The sequence below is a fragment of the Odontomachus brunneus genome, unplaced genomic scaffold (genome assembly GCF_010583005.1).
Source record: "Odontomachus brunneus isolate Ranch 3 - 2012 unplaced genomic scaffold, Obru_v1 Obru_scaffold_074, whole genome shotgun sequence".
Lineage (NCBI taxonomy): Eukaryota > Metazoa > Arthropoda > Insecta > Hymenoptera > Formicidae > Odontomachus > Odontomachus brunneus.
The window spans coordinates 714858-734767 of record NW_022639524.1 but is presented as its reverse complement, the minus strand read 5'-3'; the positions used below and the strand labels follow the sequence as shown (position 1 = coordinate 734767).

The 19910-nt window shown below is 36.5% G+C and overlaps 1 protein-coding gene across 3 annotated transcripts in view; it reads left to right on the top strand.

Moving 5' to 3' along the window:
* Window positions 1-17309, top strand: part of LOC116847171 (dopamine N-acetyltransferase-like) — a 22821-nt gene extending 5512 nt beyond the window's left edge. For 2 of the 3 annotated variants that reach the window (XM_032821892.1, XM_032821893.1), the window contains exons 2-4: window positions 13817-14084; window positions 16575-16791; window positions 16989-17309. In XM_032821892.1, the coding sequence (XP_032677783.1) occupies window positions 13850-14084; window positions 16575-16791; window positions 16989-17187 (651 nt within the window). In that variant the 5' untranslated portion in view covers window positions 13817-13849 and the 3' untranslated portion in view covers window positions 17188-17309. Of the gene's footprint in view, window positions 1-11289; window positions 11690-13816; window positions 14085-16574; window positions 16792-16988 lie in introns of those variants that run through there. The other variant, XM_032821891.1, reaches the window with a different exon arrangement.
* Window positions 17310-19910: the final 2601 nt, after the last annotated feature.

The window sequence follows — 19910 nt, the reverse complement described above, 5'->3', positions numbered from 1 at the left end:
CAGTTATACTAGGGGCGAAATCGATATTCTTGAAGATATTTCTTTATCATAAAAATTTGTCAATTCGCGAGAGTTCGCAAAAGGTATGTGCAAGTTGACTTCCAAGTTATGCGAGAATAATCTAATTCACATGGAGTATGTTTCGAAAAAAATGAAAATGAAGATTTGATACATGCACGGAGAAAAATAATTTTGCTCTTTTAGCAAAATCGTCGTTGCTACTGCATATTCGTAGTGACATCAAAAAAATTTAGTTGACAACTAATTTTACAAATTATTCGTTATCAGAGCAGAAGTGGTTTCGTTGCCAGAATAGAAAAAATTTGTTGAATGTATTTGTCTTAAGAATCACATTAATTTGCTATTAATGCAAAATAATATATCCTTAGCAAATTTATTTACTATTGGAGCAAAACTGCAACTGCTTATACGAGGGTGGTCTGAAAAGTTTCCGACCTCAACGTGAAGATAGCAGCACTTGTAAATAAAAGCTAGTGAATTTCGTTGTTCATCTGTTGACAGTTACTCACCGAAGTTTCAGCCATTTTGGACTCGCAGTTGTTATGTAACAGTCGTTTGAGTAAGTTGATGTGAGTGTTTTTGTGAAAATGGACAAAATCGAGTATCGAGCTGTCATTAAATATTTGTTTTTGAAAGGCAATACGCCTACGCAAATCAAAGATGAGTTGGATTCTGTGTATGGGGACTCTGCACCATCATTTACGACAGTGAAATTTTGGGCCGCTGAATTTAAACGTGGCCGTAAGAGCTTGGGAGACGATGAACGTTCAGGACGTCCAAAAACTGCAACTACCGACGAAAACATCGCCAAAGTTCACCAAATGGTGCTAGACGACCGCCGAATTAAAGTGAGAGAGATAGCAGAGGTTATGAACATGTCAAAAGAACGTGTTTGTCGCATATTAAATCAACATTTAGGCATGAGAAAGCTGTCCGCGCGTTGGGTGCCGCGTTTGCTCACGTTAGACCAAAAACGTGTTCGAATGAACATTTCCAACGCTCTGTTGGAGCAGTTTAGGCGCAATAAATCCGAGTTTTGGCGCCGATTAATTACTGTAGATGAAACTTGGATACACCATTATACGCCTGAAACAAAAATACAGTCCAAACAGTGGACTGCAAAGGGGGAACCGGCTCCAAAAAAAGCAAAAACTGTTTTTTCGGCTGGGAAAGTGATGGCGACTGTTTTTTGGGATAGTCATGGAGTTATTTTAATCGATTATCTTCAAAAAGGAAAAACCATTACAGGAGCATACTACGCATCATTACTTGACAAGCTGAAGGCAGAACTTGCGGGAAAACGGCCACATTTGCAGAAAAAGAAAATCCTGTTTCACCAAGACAACGCACCGTCTCACACCTCAGCGGTTGCCATGGCGAAAATCCACGAATTACGGTTTGAACTGCTTGACCATCCACCTTACTCACCAGATCTAGCCCCAAGCGACTTCTTTTTGTTCCCTCATCTAAAAATTGCGCTCGGAGGACAGAGATTTTCGTCAAATGAAGAGGCAATCACCTTCGTGAACAATTATTTTGCAGAGAAAAACGCCGAGTACTATTTCGACGGGTTACAGAGATGGGAGCATCGCTGGGAGAAGTGCGTAGATTTACAAGGAGACTATGTTGAAAAATAAAAAACAATTTTCAGAAAAAATGACTTGTATCTTTGTTAGGTCGGAAACTTTTCAGACCACCCTCGTATAAACCCATCATGGTTCTCATGGCAAAATAATTTGTAGATTCAGCAAATTATATCTAGCAAACAGTACTCTTAGCAAATCTTTTTGCTATCCATTTAATAATGAAAAGATTTTGCTAGACCAGCAGAAAATTTGGTGGGCCAGTAAATTATTTTTCTCCGTGTAGTTATTTTTGTTCCAAATCATACTTTTTGTAGTAAAATAATAGTAATAACGTGCAAATAAGTTTATTATCACTAACATTAAAATAGAGTTTAGAAAAAATATTTTTTTTGACTGTAATTTATAATAATTACCTCTCTATGTGATTGCACGGAAAGAAATGATATGGACAACTAAACATAATTTGCAGTGTTAGCCACTTTTTCTTTGCTGCAGGATGTTAAGATAACAAGAAAATCTATTTCTACAACAAAAAAAGTAGCTGAAGCAGTAAATTATGTTTAGTTGTTCATTTGTAGCAAATTTGCTGCGTTAGATACTTTGTTTGCTGTACGAGCAGATTTTCTTGTTATCATAGGTTTCTGCAGCAAAGAAAAAGTAACTAACACTGTAAATTATGTTTAACTGTTCATATACCCTCACAGCACATTAATATTGCCATAAGGTTACAACAATCTTAAATTATAAGATGGTAACGTTACACGGAGGTTAATAAACCTGTCATTAATCTTCTAATAACATGAAAATGTTCGTCAATGCTCATTCCATTAACATTACAGAAATCTTATACGGAATATTATATTAAAGTTAATATAATATGCCTAGAACCTTTCAATATTTTTAATAAGAAATGTTTAACAAAGAAATATTATTTATATTCAACTTAGTCAATTTATATTGATTTTAAATGAAATTTAGCTCTTTTATTTGATTTCTCACTATTTTCACACTATTTTAAATTTACTCAGTACTATTCGGATGCGAACTCGAGACCTTAAATAAATACCTCTAAGTTCCTAGTCTATTATCTTGGCTGTTGCGCTATTTCTTCAACTGATACTAAGCGTTTTTTATTATCCTCATATGCAGCCGAAGCAGTTATAATTTTCTTATAATATTATTCAATACAACTACAAAAATAAACTATGTAGTCAAAATATTTCACATAATAAAAGAAAAGTCGGAGATATACATAAAACTAAAGAATTTGAAGCGGCTATTGAATACAATCTGGAGTTAATTTTATTATTAATATTTTAATTTAATTTAGTTATATTTGCTTTCTTAATAAAACTGTAAAATTAACTGTAAAACTGTAACTTAATAATCTGTAAAACAAATTTTTATATATGAAAAAAGTATATATAATTAAGTGATTATTAATAAACTATATTTCAATTATGTAGTATTTTCAAGATACACAGAAAGTGAAATAATTACATGTTAGTTTGCTGAAATATTAAAGATTATATTAACTTTATGATAATATTATAATGTAAGGTTATCTTGTAAGGTTAATGGCAGATTGCAGTAACATGCTTATTAAAATGTATAAGCTTGTAACGTATCCATAACCTTACTACAATGTTCGGTGCTGTGAGGGTATAGCAAATTAGTTTGCTGCTGCAGCATATTCTTTTTTTCCGTATGGAAATACCAAATTTCCATTACCAGTTTTCTTTAGTGTACGATCGATATCGCATTCCAAAACGAATAAATATAGCAGATAGAATATATATATACATATAACAAAGAGAATATACGTAGCAGATAATAGTATGCAAGAAGCATGCGAGAGACATGGCGAAAATAAGCGCTGTCTTTCATGCAGAATGTCCAACACGCAGGTTCATTTGAGAGAAAGGAATTAATGAGCTATGCAATAGTAAGTTTTCTTTTATTCACGCTTTTTTACGACGTCAGACGTAAATTTATTTGAGAAAGGAACTAGCGGACTGTGAAATGCTAAAAATCGATTTTTCTCTTTATTAGTGGCCTTTTACGGCCGGCTAGGTAGACGTGATTGGTTTATTTGGAAAAACAAAGACTCATTGCCGCGCGTTTACCTTCCAACTCAAACGGTCGTAAGAGCGCGTGCGCGCGCATTTACAATGTCGCATCTGCCTAGCTTGTGTAAACAGTTTAATTGCCGCGGCGTGCATGCAAGCTCATGTCAATATCAGCTCGCGAAATAATTGCAACGTGATTCGATGGGCTTTAAGTGTCTTGAAAAACAAGCACTCGGCGCTAATTAACGACGTGTGTCACTTCATATAATGACGTGTATAATGTTATTTGTTATCACGTGGCGGGGTAAATATAGAATGCTCATTCAGTTTCTTGTTCGATTCGTTAATGTACTCACGGGTGAAGTGATAACGACCTCACGTGTGCGAGTTAATTAATTGATCGTATCGTACAAGTCGCGCGATCATCTAATAAAGTCCATTTCACGGCGATCGAGGATAATAAAACTATGAAGGATCATGTTACGCGGCCATATCGAGGACAATCTGTCCGCCGACGTGTATCATTTAATACCATTTTAAATCGTAAACCAAGTAAGCGCCTTTTGTCTTGTCAATGAAAAAGTCGGTACGAGGAAAACGGATGCGATGTTCTAACCTTACGTTTTATAATTCAAAGTTTTTCGGGAAAATTCTAATAATTGGACCGGAAACAATTTATTTGCGAGAACGAGAACCGAATTACATTTCTTTTCAAAATAGGTCAAGTGAACATTTCTGTGTTAATTTTTATTATTTCTGCTATTTGTTTATATACTTGCCTTGTGTCAAATTAACACAAAAATTGGAATGGATAAATCGAGACATGTGAGATGTGTTAAATGTAACACGATTTTTTTTTACAATTGTTTATTGTTTTGTTATTTAACTTTTCTATATTGAAAGTTTAAATATTCGTGCTTGAAGACCAAAACAAGAAAAATGTCTAGGAGAATGTTATACTGAGAAAAAAATGCTTGGAAAATTATTTGCAGGATATAAAGTTTATTTCTAAGAAACAAAATCTATTTCTGTGAAATAAACTATTTCGGTAAAATGAACTTTATATCCTACGAGTAAATTTTCAAGTGTTTTTCTATAAGTGTTGGTGTACGTCCAGGCATTAGTACTTGTACCTTAAGGGACCGAATGTCTCGGTTTAATCGTAAAGTGGTGCTCTCGCGTGTATGCACGGAAAAAAACAACTCCGTTAGTATAATTGAATTTTTTGTTATTTGAGGACCAGATGAAAAACTCGGTTGTAGGAACAGAAAGATTCTTGTAAGATATTTTTACTCAATCCCCCATTGTTCTCACAAGGGAACACCGCGAACCCGAACTCTTTGATTTTGATATATTTTTGTGAGTAGATATGTAAATCAATACATGAATAACAGTATATTCCATTTGTGCCTAATCGCTATTTAAAGGTATGATTTACACTCTCAAAGTAAAAAGGACGACTTTTTCGTGTATTACCTTTAAATTAAAGGAGATAGAAAAAAAATGTTTTGAATAAAAGTTTAATGGTAAGTTAAGTACTATAAATTGACATAAGTATAAATAAGAAAAAATTTCTTTACTTATTTCTTTGGTTATGTCAATTTACAGCACTTAACTTACCGTTAAATTTTTATTCGAATACTTTTTTTCTATCTCCTTTAATTTAAAAATAATACACGAAAAAGTGGATCGTCCTTTTTATTTTAAGAGTGTAAATCATACCTTTAAATTTAGCGATTGGGCACAAATGGAATATACCGTTATTCATGTATCGATTTATTCTACATACTCACAAAAGTGTATCAAAATCAAAGAGTTCGGGTTCGCGGTGTTTCCTTGTCAGTTATCTCGACCGAGTTTTAATTCAGCTGAATGCTCTGACGAATATTTTCGGTCGCAGCAACAGAGATATTATTTTTCGTAGGCGAGTTTTTCTCCGTTCAATTACCTGAACGGAAATTTTTCCACGTGCTTTTATCACGTAAGTGTGAACGAAGGGATGTTTAACCTGTATATATGTATATATATGTGTGTGTATGTGTGTGTGTACATATGTTCGATAATGTCCCACTTTCCCCGAAGTGTCGGCCGCGTAATGAACGGAATATGCGTTCGACGGTAAACGACAGTGAGAAGAGGAGAACAGTAAGTGATACTGCCAGTTAGAAGCGGCGGCAGCGTCCTTGAGTGAGCGGTCAATAAGACTGCAATGTTCTCACTATCGAATGCATAATTGCGCGTACGCGCGAACTATCAGAACGACACAGCTGGATTATGATCGTGGACGATGCATACGGATCTCCGTTCTTCATCGAGCGCGTCGAAAGTGCTTCCGATTAATCGCGTCTCACATCGGCCGCGCATCGACTCGACATCGGTATGGTCGACCTTCTCGATCATTTTTTTTCGCGTACCTAAATAAGTAAGACATGTTCGAACAAGTTCGAACCTTGTGAGTTTTTGGAACGTGCCTTGGAATTTTCCAAGACTTTACTCTCGAAATGTATCATAAATCGGAACAATGGCATAACTCTTAGAAAGGCCTGGAGCCAAATATTAAAGTTGAAGTTGACCTTCTCGATCGTTACTTGCTATCCGATTAAAACCAAAATCCATTATTCCCATTCCAAGAACGCCTGCCGCTATTTTTATCGAGCGTCGATTTTACTCGATCGGCGAATCGAGGGCCGAGAACGGCTTCCACTTTTATGCGGCTAAGTTTTCTTGCGCCTGCAGCAAGATCAATTCTCGTTCGACGACTAACGTGTGTTCACACGCAGCCGGAATTAACAAAATAAAGTCGCGTTCTGATTACAATATGCGATATACATCGATAAATATCCGATTTCATCGAGCAAAGATTGAATTTCGCGCTCACTGGCTACATTATAAAAATGATACTCGGATCTCGATTTCTTGTACAAGATATATTGAAAGAAAAATGTTTGATATTTGTGACTATAATCACATAGAGAGATAATTATTGTAAATTATAATCAAGAAAACATTTTTTTATATAAAATTCTACTATGATGTTAGTGATGACAACATTATATGCATTTTTACTACAAAAGATATGATTTATATCCAAAAATAACTATAAATAATTCTAATTAGATCAATTATTTTTTTCTTTCAATGCACGGTAATAAAATTGCATAAGCATCATGTATACATAGAAAAACTATATAGAAATTTGTAACAAAAAACCTTGTAACAGATCGACATTCTACACACACACACACACAATAATTTATTAACCTTTTACTTCAGAGAAAGAATATTATAATAGTTTTTTTTTCATATAAATTATTGTTAATTTTATTGTGTTTTGAATAGTGTAGGAGAATGTAAGATCTCTATCTTGCTAAAGCACATAGTAAATTTTGCTAGAAACAATAAATCTTTTGACGGAACATTTTATTTCTTAAAACATAAATAACACATGAAATGAAAGAATAGTCAATTACCACGGAATGTTGATCAATTCCTCTCGATTACAAAATAGTTTTGTATTATATAATTACTATAGCAATTTTTACTATATATATAGTATACTATTATAGTGTAATTACTATAATAATTTTCATTATGAATACTTTTTGTGCACATGACATTTATATATTTTAGGAACTATAATATGTTATTAAGCAATTTGTCGTACTTCTAACAAAATTTACTATGCCCTTCAGTAAGACAGACCTTATTGACAGTCTATTCTCGCGCACACCACTGGAAACATAATAAAATTGAAAAGAATTTATACAGAAAAGAAGCAAAAAAGTTACAACGTTCTCCTCGTGTATCATTCAAGACGACAAAAACTTTTATCCATTCGACAGAAATATTCACAAGATAGTGAAAAAAAATGACCACACAAGGCGGTGCTACACATATAACGTATTCCCGGTAGCTTTCGAGTAAGTCCGCGAACGTGACGTCTGGACACGCCTACATCTGGAAGCTTTCGCCCGCGAATTTATTGACGCAAAGACCTTTCGGAAATTCGAATGCCTTCACATTGCCGACGTGCAACAAAACCTTGCCGCCGCTCACAGCGTCCGCGAACGCGGAAGCTATTTAGAACATATTCGTTCCGAAGGAGTCACCGCTACCACATCCGGTTCGAAAGGATACGAGGAGCGCTCTCGAGAGAGCCGGTACCGTATGTCATTGTCAACCGTTTATCGATCGATCTCGCTTATCACGATCTAAGGCCGCGGCGATGTGCAGATCATGCGCGAATACATACACCTGCTACGGGATGCTTCGTAATTATCGCGCCGCGCCTTCGCGCTACTTAAGTCACGGGATGGCTCGTTGAAAATCGAATGATCGCGCGAAAACCTGCGAGTTCGTATGTTTAATGCATAACCGTGGCACGTGCAGCGGTAAAAAAATTATTTGCCTCGCGGAAAAACGTCGGCTTCAGACTGATCGAGCAGTCTGTCGTAACGTGGATTCTAATGGCACCGCGATACTCGGCGAGACATTCCGTATGTTATTCCGCGAACGTCCGTTGCGTGCTTTCGTCAATTTGCCCGCGCTCTTCGGGCTCGGCAAATTGTATCTGGTAATGATCCACCGATCAGTTACACGTGTATGCACTTTTTTTTAGGGCAAGGGGATAGCCTTAATCTTGAACGATATGACACTCGCTCCTCAAGGTATCGTATTCTGTTTCACGCACAGAGCCGCGCGATTACGATCTTGTGACCTTCGCAACACGGACACAACGAGGAGTGCTCAGTCGTTGCTTCTAGCATGTCCCGTTCTATGCTGCTCCTCGGCACAATCGTATTAGGACGTAAATAGTACAACGAGATATCGCAAATAGTCACACATTAAGCACATAGGCCGAGGAGATACATTCTCCTCCCGTCGTGTCTACGACACTGAAAACCGAACCTGCTCAGGATTAAACCGGTTTCCCTGTAAACAATGGCTATCACAATAGTTTGTATTCGATCGTTGCAATAAACAGTTCTGGATCGCGTGACGAAAAGAGACACTGAGGAAATCTCGATTCGGACAAGATTCGATGCAAAAAACGATGAATCCCGCGCGACAAGACTTCTTGTCAAGCTCTCGATTTGCTCCCGGATGCGAAACACGCGTCTAAGCTGCACAAACACGACACTAGCGACACGTATTAATTCAATCGATTTTTGATGTACCGTCCCATACGGCAAACAGCGCTGATTAGCCGGCGACTGCGCACACAGCGGCGGTTCGAGTGCTGAAACCACACGTACCATGTATCAATTTATGCTCGTTATCCCCCGTGTACGGCCATTGAGCGAAACAAACATCGGACAGCAATTATTTTCTAATTTCGTATGCAACGCCCATTTTCTATAACTTCTAAAGCGACAAGCCGCTCAGACATGTCGTCCTGTCGGAGTACAATTCATACACGGAGAAAAATAATTTTGCTCTTTTAGCAAAATCGTCATTGCTACTGCATATTCATAGTGATATCAAAAAAATTTAGTTGACGTAACTAATTTTACAAATTATTCGTTATCAGAGCAGAAATAGTTTCGTTGCCAGGATAGAAAAAATTTGTTGAGTGTATTTGTCCTAAGAATCACATTAATTTGCTATTGATGCGAAATAATGTATCCTTAGCAAATTTATTTGCTATCGGAGCAAAACTGCAACTGCTTATATAAATCCATCGTGGTTCTTATAACAAAATAATTTGTAGATTCAGCAAATTATACCCAGCAAATAATGATTAGTACTCTTAGCAAATCTTTTTGTTGTCCATATAATAACGAAAAGATTTTGCTAGACCAGCAGAATAATTTGCAGCAAATTATTTTTCTCCGTATACGAGAGAATTACGCATGGAACTCATGCAATCTGAGAGTGTAAGGGGCTGAGTACAATAAAAGGAATAAGGAATAGGGAATCAAGAATAGAGAACAGGAACAGGAAACACAGAAGATATAGAACAGTTCAATATTAAAACGTGAAACCTAAGGGCTATCGCACACAAATTGTCATAACTGCATATGCATAGCATAAGATCGTATGGACCAATGAGCATCGAATATTAAGCATCGAACACCAATATGGCGACTTAATACTCGATGCTCATTGGTACATACGATCTTATGCTATGCATATGCAGTTATGTCAATTTGTGTGCGATAGCCCTAATTCATCAATGCCGAATAAAGTAACAGAGGAATAGCGTTATTTCTTGTTTTCCTTATTCCTTATTCTCTGTTTCCTATTCCTTATTCCATTTATTGTGCGTTATTTCTCGTTTTCTTATTTCTTATTCTCTGTTTCTTATTCCTTATTCTATTTATTATGCTCAGCTCCTAAGAGATCCTATGGTATAGTCACGGAATTAGGCACAACAAGAAGATTGTTTATATTGATCAAATGTTTGGTGAAGTATGAACGAACCAGAATTCCGTTCAAGTTAACAAGATTCTGATTAAGCAGAATCTCGTTATTCTCCTTTTTCCATGTACCATTATGTATGAAAGTTAATGTTCCCAAAAAAGGCTCCTCACTCGATCACTGTTATGCAAAAATGATCCAACCCACAAAATTATGATTTTTGAGTTTTTGTTACCAATTGATAGTCTATGCACGTCTTTCTACATGAAACAAAAAGATCCAAGCCTTATAAGCACTTAAAATTAATAAAAAAAAACAGATTTTTTTCTACCAGTTGCGTCATTAATTGCGTCTTTTCTACTTATTTTCTTTTTTTTTTAAGGTTTAAGCTCATCGAATACCTTTAAAGAGAAGAAAGTTGGTCATGTTTGACTTCTTGAAGGATTGCGCAAAAAGGACTTCAGTGTTATCCATACTTCTTAAATTACACAGAGCAAAATAATTTGCTGGCCCAGCAAATTTTCTGCTGGTCTAGCAAAATCTTTTCGTTATTATATGGACAACAAAAAGATTTGCTAAGAGTACTAATCATTATTTACTGGGTATAATTTGCTGAATCTACAAATTATTTTGTTATAAGAACCACGATGGATTTATATAAGCAGTTGCAGTTTTGCTCCGATAGCAAATAAATTTGCTAAGAGTACATTATTTTGCATCAATAGCAAATTAACGTGATTCTTGGGACAAATACACTCAACAAATTTTTTCTATTCTGACAACAAAACTACTACTCTGATAACGTAAAATTAGTTATATCAACTAAATTTTTTTGATATCACTACGAATATGCAGTAGCAACGACGATTTCGCTAAAAGAGCAAAATTATTTTTCTCCGTGCATGTATCAAATCTTCATTTTCACTTTTTTCGAAACATACTCCATGTGAGTTAGATTATTCTCGCATAACTTGGAAGTCAACTTGCACATACCTTTTGCGAACTCTCGCGAATTGACAAATTTTTATGATAAAGAAATATCTTCAAGAATATCGATTTCACCCCTAGTATAACTGATCTACTATAATGCGCGACATGTCTCGATGGAAAGCCGTTGGAAAACTTGGATGTAGTTTTCCACGTATGATAATACAAATTTTTGCAAAATTACACGAAGCCGCGGCATAATTACGTGCTTGTCGAGCGGTCGATACAAGGCTAATTAGATATCCTTCGTATCAAACGGAGGCGTTACCGCGATCCTGCGTATTCTAAATTATATCTGCCTGTCCCCTGAACCTGTAAGAACGCCTATTGCTGCTACCGAGCGTATATAAGACAGACGGCATCCTATCACAATGCGCAGTGTTAGATTACCACCTCGACGACAACGGTCATCGTGTTGTCGGCTTAGCAGTAACTCGCTCCCACAGTCGGTCCCCGTAATTCATACACGCATCGACAGCCAAGCCTCGTCGATCTCGCCCGTGGTTTGATAGTGCCGAGAAAGTGCAAAGTTCGCTTGGACACTTGTCGTTCGTCATGCAGAACATACGCGCCTCAAATCTGCTCGGTGCGACGCGCATCGACACCGAGAAGTCCACCACCGCCACCAATTTCGTCAAGGATGCACCGAAGATCACGAGATACACGGTAAGACGGACGAAATCGCGAGCGCGCGAATTTAATCTTCACGTTCTGGCAGCCGAGTCGAACTGCGTTAATGTACAAGGGGGAAATGTATCGTGCTTCGCAACAAAAATTTGTCAATTCGCGAAAATCTGCACGGAAAAAAGGTTTGGTTAAATTAACCAAATATCTGGTTGAATATGAACGATTCAGAAATTCCGATTGAAGTACCCCGAATTCTGTTTAAGTCAACAAAAAATTTTGTTAACTTAAACAGAATTCAGGTTACTTCAATTGGAATTTCTGGATCGTTCATATTCGACCAGATATTTGATTAATTCAACCAAATTTTTTTTCCGTGTACAAAATGTATGTGCAAATTGGCTTCCGAGTTATGTGAGAATGATCCAACTCATAAGAGATACGTTTCGAAAATAATGAAAATAAAAGATTTGATATATATATATATATGTAGAGAACGACTTGATTGAATCAAATAAACACTTCTTTGGAATAGTCCAAACGAATTTTCTAATTGATCGAACAAAATTTTGTTTGACTCAACAAAAATATTTATTTGCGACTTAGTTCTAAAGAAATATTTTTGTTGTGTCAACCAAATAATTTGTTTGAACTATTCCAAAGAAACATTTATTTGATTCAATAAATCGTTCTCTCTGTGTGGTTTAAGAAGTATGGATAGTATAGAGATCTCTTTCGCAATCGTTCAAGAAGTCAAGCACGATCAATTTTCTCCTCTTTAAGGGTATTTATCGTACTTCGCGCGATATATTGTCCCTCTCCCCTCTGCTTCTCTTTAAAATCGATATATTTTTGCGAAGAACTCGTGTCCGCGATATGGACAAAGCGAAGATGTATATCGAGCAAAAGATCGTTGTCGTTTTCTTGGACGCCGAGGCGCAGAGATCAGTTTCGCGTGTCTGTCTATTGTGTTGAAGTTGGGTCGCGTGGATTGTTGCGGCGATTTCAATGACTGAGCTAGTCAATGTCATCGATTGCGAGGATATGAAACAAATGATACTCCTCTGCGGAAGAAAGAGGATGTGTTGCGCTTCGCCTTGGTCAATGATATATGAGGGAACGCATCGCACAGTGCTCTAGCCCGATGATCTAATCATTCTCTCACGGCAATTGTAGGACATCAGACATTATTATGCAGATTATTAATTACGCTGAAAGGAATGCACGTAAGGACTCGTGGAGCAGGTAAGAATGCGGTTCCCTTGACACGAAGATTGATGTCTGGCAGAGACAATGCTGTCTTCAGGACATGTCTGCTTGCGGAAGCGTAATGATCGGCCAGCTTTCGGTTTCGTTGCGATAAATATCGGCAGCTTGAATTAACGGTTATTTTCGGAATAACACGCCGGAGGAAGGACGTTTCGGATTACAACGCGAACAATAGCGACGTGACACTCAAGATGAGGGAACTTCACATATTGTAAGGCCTCTTTACATTTCTAACAGTCGAGATAACACAAACGTATACAGTGTCAAGATTTAAGTGAAATTTACAAATCTAGATCTTTAGAAGATACCTCGATCTCTCGTGAGAATCTTCAGAAGAACTTCGCGGAAATTTTCAGAAAAAACTTCGTGCTCGCGAGGTTCGTTTCTTCGAAATATACATCATCTGCGCTCACAATCTGCAGTCTTATCGACTCTTATAAATCACTGCTCAGAAGTAGATCAATGACGAATTAGAGCCACGGGTGACGTTGACCGCGTAACGACCGGTCTCGATAAAACGATCTGAATAAATGAAAATGTCTCACGCGCATCAACGCCAACCGGGTACGCATTCCCGTGAAAAACTCCGTCGTGTTTTCACAGAAACGATGTCACAGTGTTCCGCGCGAATTAACGCTGAGTTTGCATTTCCCATTGTCCGAGTTGCGCAACGTTCGCTTAGCGTCTTGGTCAACCATGAAAATCCCGTCGAGCTGCAGGTCCTGTTAATGTTATAATATTGCTCCGATTGAAACATCGCCATGCACTATACACTAACAAACAGTCGCTGAGTTTTCACTGCGAAAATCGCATCACTCTTCGCGATGTTAAATATATTCAATAAGAGCTCCGTAAATTCCAGTTTGCAATAATCCTGATTTTGCAATATTTTCATTACAGTTGGCCGACTCGGCCGACGAGACGAACAGCAGCATGGATTATCACATCGAGATAATCAACAAGGATGACAAATTGAAAGTGCTGAAGTTCCTGAGGAGGTTCTTCTTCAGAGACGAGCCGCTCAATCAGTGTATCCAATTGATCCCGGAAGGTGAAGATAGTACCTGCATCGAACTGGAGGACTATTGCAGCACTGCATCACTCGAAAATGGCTTTAGTCTGATGGCAGTTTCCGCGAGTGGCGCGATTGTGGGAGTTATGCTCAATGGTAAGATCTCATCCGCTCGACCGGTGTCCTACGAAACCTCGACATCCTCTGTTTACACCATTTGTAATATACTAAACTGCGAACCTATATACTCTCCAGATTCAGTATACCCGAAAGCTATATATTTAAATAGCACATTGGCGGCGGGTTTCGATAATCGATTGGAAATTACAGTTATAAACAATAGTTATCTACAAATATAAAAAGCAGTTATCTACAAATATAAAAATTCTACGCTTATCAGATTACTGAGAAAACATGCGTGCGTGCGTGTGTATGTGTGTATGTGTGTATGTGTGTGTATGTGTGTATTCACATACAAAACAATATGTGCATACAATTATACGAGTTGCACATTATATAAGGTGTAAAGTTAAAGGTATAAAGTTACAAACTATATAAAACTAAACTAGCGAGGTGACCAAGCGTATGAAATTTTCGTTTTCTATCAATCATTTGGTATCCAAAAAAAAAAAGATAACAATATTTAATGAAGATAGTTCTAGATGGAGTCGTTAAAGCAAATTCAAGGACGTTTTGACTTTTAACAGTCAACATAATAGCCTGTAACTTTACACTCTTTAACTCATAGCTCTTTAACTTTACACTTTGTATACCGGGACGTCTTTAAAGAGTCAAAACTCACGATTATATTAGAATCTGTGATTTATATCTTTGAGGGGGACACCAGTTCGACTTACATACGACCAATCTCGCGCTTGCAGTGAATTTTATTGTCGAGCGTTCACGTCATCAGTCGGATCAATCATCGCGTTACATCTCCCAAGTATTAAAATGTCGTCGTTGTGTATATGTTCTTAGAAAAATCGTGTAAGACGAGCATTTCTTCCAATTATCGCGCGTGAGATCAAATCCACGATTTTTATTCGTTTTATACTGTAATTTTAAACAAAATCGTAAAACTCGTAATTTGTTTTCGTAAGACTCATAAGAACTTATAAGTAGATCTGCAATTCTATGTGGACCGTATGTTACATGATAAGTCGTAAATATCTATGATTTTTTTTGCTTTTTTTCATAAGCTACGACTTTACGATTTTACGATTTACTCGTATATTTGCTTAGAATTGCAGCATTTCGCGTACTTACTTCAGTTTGTTGATATTGCTGAAATGTGAGATGCGAGATCAAGTGGATAATGTTATATTAAATAAATCGCTCTTAGATTGGTTTAGTGTTTCGTATTTGCGGTACGATATGTGTATATTCATTAACGTCTAAAAAAATCATGCATAAAGATAAATAATACGTAAGAATAAGAGACAAGACGAATACCAACAAGAATGGAGAAGATAAACTGCTGTATATTTATCTTCATTTTCTTTTTAACGCGCGTAATAGTCTCGGTTGAATAGCGGCAAAAATTACCCGTTAATTTGAGATATATCACGTATGCAGATAAATGCAGCACGAAGAAAAAACAAAAGAAACACAACGGTACTATTCGGTGTTACGTAAGGCGCTATGGATCTCGAATGATTCCGTGAGCTATTATGCGATACCGGTTGTGATTCAAAATAGATAATTGCATCGCGGATCCCGTTAATAAATATGCATCTACATTTGAATGCGCGTGAGACACGCAAACAAGCTTACGAAAATTGTAATCGTACGTCGAACATCGCGTAAGTGCGTGTCATGCTATAACAGTGTTGCGAGAAACATTAGCAAAAAAAGAAACATTCAACGTTCAAAAACACGCATAAAACGGCACAATGCGTTTGGAATACGAAGTTTATTTGTAATTTTCAGCGGACTCCACACGAAACACGTACACAGAGAGTCTTCATTCGTCATACCACTTATGCGGTTAATTTAATTCACTTGGGTCGTAATTAATAGTCATCGTTAAAGTAATATGTAAACGCACTGCAAGATGCGTTGCTACGTGCACGGAGTCGCATCTATTAGAAGAAGTATAAAAAACTAAGCAGATTTGGAAGAAAAACTTATAAATAGTTATGTTTGAAATGTCATGAATAATCGCAAATGATTGCTAATCACACGAAACACACCACCACGCAAAAAAGGGATCACTTTTTGATCACTTTGAGTTGATCGTGTAATAATGTATTTATAACTAGCGACAGAAGCGACTTAGAGGAACATTACAGAAGGACAAACAGTAGCTGTGTTGCACATAATTTAATTATATATTAATAACTAAAGATATATTGCGGATTACGAGCTATATATAATGCTTGCAGCAGTAAAGAGATAATTTTAAGATAAACAAGAGAATGCAAGTAGGCAAACAAAAAATTTGCTCACCTGATTGACCTAAAACGTAATCAGATGTACAAGTATTTTTTCTCAGATGTACTAAGAAAAAATACTTTAAAATTAATTTGTGGGATATAAAATTTATTTCTCTGCGAATAAATTTTATATACTGTAAATAAATCTTTACATATTCTTTTGTCAGTGTATATTTTTATTATAATATGAATTCATTCATATTCATTGTAGGCAAAATGGATCCCCCATCAAACGAAGAACCAGAATACATATCGTCATGCACAAATCCGAAATTCAAGAAAATATTACGGTTATTGCACTACGTAGATAAAAAAGTGAACGTAGGCGGACAATTTCGAGATTTGAACATTATGGAGATTAGAATAATCTCGGTAGACACAAATTGGAGGGGACAGGGAATCGCGAAGGCCCTCGTAGAAAAGAGTGTGTAAGTATTATGTTGTGTAAATAATGCGTTTATATCGGAATCTATAGTGACTGCATCACGTTGCAGCAGAGAAAGCATTAATATCTAGTAATTCCATATAAGATAGCTGATGAAAACATCAGAGAATATATATATATATATATATATATATATATATATATATATAAGTGGATGTTCTCGATTCATTTGCATTACAGGGAGATTGCGAAGGAACAAGGGTTCCATTACGCGAGGGCGGACTGCACGTCCTTGTTCTCTGCCAAGCTCTGCGCACGAATTGGCTTTGATGCGGTGTACAAACTCGATTACAATGATTACGTGGATGAAGATGGAAAGCCAGTCTTTTCACCTGCATTACCTCACACATCGGTGATGTCATATATGAAGAAATTATGAGAACCACATTCAAAAAAAATTATTTCTGAAATGGAGTACACGACATAAAATATTTGTTTCAAGAAACAATAGTTGTGTTATAGACTTACAGTTGATACGATAGTAAAATTTTTTAAACATGACCGGAGAAAAAAAATAGTCGTATAATTTATTGTATAGCATAGAAATATATATATATATATATATATATATATATATATATATATATATATATATATATCTTATTATTATTATATATAAATATTATTATATTATGTGTTTCATTATTTATATATAATTTATATAATATATACATATATTATATAATATATATATCATATATCCCAGCAAACATAATGTTACATGTAACGTACATGTTAGTTGTAATTTCCTACTCAACAACCCAGATAGCCAAACCTGTGCGAATTGATGGCAAATAGATAACAAATTTGATGCAAGATCTGTTATATCAAATCTTGCTGCAAAACTGTCACCAGATATACTACAGAGCCTGTTGTCGGATAATTGCTGCAGATTTGCAGCAATCTGACGGCAGATTGGCGGCAGAAACCGCAGACCTTGCTGCGCTGCAGGCTTTGCGCGGTTTTTGCTGCAAATCTGCAGCAATTGCCCGACAGCAAGCTCTGTTATCAAAACCGTAGCTGAATGAGGACACAGATGACTATGGTTTTGATATAAATTTTTGATCAAATTTACTACCAGTCTGCGCTAAATTTGCTTACTGGGAATATAACTATTATATAACAGTTGCATGTTATATAACAGTTATATTGTTGAGTAGGAAATTACAACTAACATGTACGTTACATGTAACATTGTGTTTGCTGGAATATTTTTACATATTATATAAACATGAAATATAAATAAATAAAAAGACCGCCGTGCAACTCACATTAACGTCGCACACACACATTACGCGCTCGAAATAAACTTCGAAATTTCGATGCAGTACTCGCAGGTGAGCCACCAGGTATACGAAATCAAAATCGAAATTTCGATGATTTCAATGATTTCTTCTTCGCATTCAAGATTAGTAAAATGGGGTGATATATCATCACGTAGTAGCAATTGGATCAATACATTATATTAAGTTTATAAATAAAATATAAAGAATTTTCGCATTGACGTAACGACTTTACTTATTGCCCAGATTTTAATTACAAAAATTTGTAACAGACTAATTCAAAAATATAGTGTCACCAAGTAAACGTAATTGAGTAAATTAGTAATAAGATTTGAATGTAGAAGCAACGTAACTTATTGTAGTGCCATCCACTTGTTAACATTACTGTACGCGTTACCGAGCTATTAATTACGAAAGTTAGAAGAGCGATTAAAAATTGACGGAACTGCAAGTATATGCAATTTAATTAAACACTATGCAGGTTATTGTTCTACCTTATTCTACGTCCGCCGTTTTGGCTTCCCAATCGAGCATCCTAACTTTCAGTTGCTTCGTCGTGGCAATAACACGAATACAACAAACACGCGATACTTTTCTCGAAACTCTCGATTGCACATTTTGCGATATGTCCATTTTAGGTGGTTATTTGACGATATTTTATCGTTAAACTCGCGAAACTTAGGGCCTGAGCACAGACTTTTTCATAACGCATAATGCATAATACATAAGGAATTCAATCAATCAGAGTCATTCATTTCTATCCTGGAGAGGGAAATAAAGGTTTCTGATTGGTTGATTCCTTTATGCGTTATGCAAAAGTCTGTGCTCCCAGCCTAATGGCTCCTGCACACAGGACGCGGTAATGCTTGTCGCGCGGCGAAAGTTCGCACGATAGCCAATCAATATGCTGCTTTCCGTAATAACCTTCTAGTTCTTACGGAAAAACAACATATTAATTGGCTGTCGCGCGGACTTTTGCTGCGCGGCAAGCATTACCGTGTCCTGTGTGCAGGAGCCATAACTCTTTCGAGTCTACACACACACGCGCACAAGTCATCAAACAGAACGATCTAGGGAAACGTTACTTCTGCGGGGTCGCGATCAATTTTAAGTACAATTTTACCAATTTATGGCAAATGTTCAACATTCAACGCCGCCCGAGCGCAAAGTGAGCTTAAGGGGTCTACGAGATTATTAGACCCGTTATTTCTGCGCCGTTGCAAATTATAGCATGTAGACAGGCCCTGGATTAATCGCTCCGAGAGCGATTAATGACGTCATAAGTCTCTACTAGCCAATCATAAAGCTTATAAGTAGTTGTTTGACCAATAAACATAAGCTGAATAACCTAGAGTGGATTAACCCAGAGTGGGTTAACCCAGAGCTTAGAGCATATATATATGGAGGGGAAATGCTGGCACGAAAGTATGTCCAAGATATGTGCGAGAGGGAAAACTATATATTCGTCCTCTGTGCGCATGCGTTGAAGTTGACAGGTTAAGTTATGTTATAGAGTTGACAAAAGATAAGTTATTTATTTTTTCTCATACAGCTCTGAGAATTTTTTCAAAATTTTGTATTAATATTTTGTATTTTTAGTATTTCAAGAAAATGCAAGAAAATGCAGTACTAAAAAGTTAAAATTCTGAAAAAATTTTCCGAGCTCTATTAGAAGAAAATAAACAATTTTTATCTCTTGCTATTTTTCGGTAAAGTTGATAGAATTCAAGTAAAAAATATTGAAACCAATAATTTTGTTGTCCAGCAATAACTGATGCATGTTGGCACATGCGCACAGAGGATGAATAGGATTGGGAGC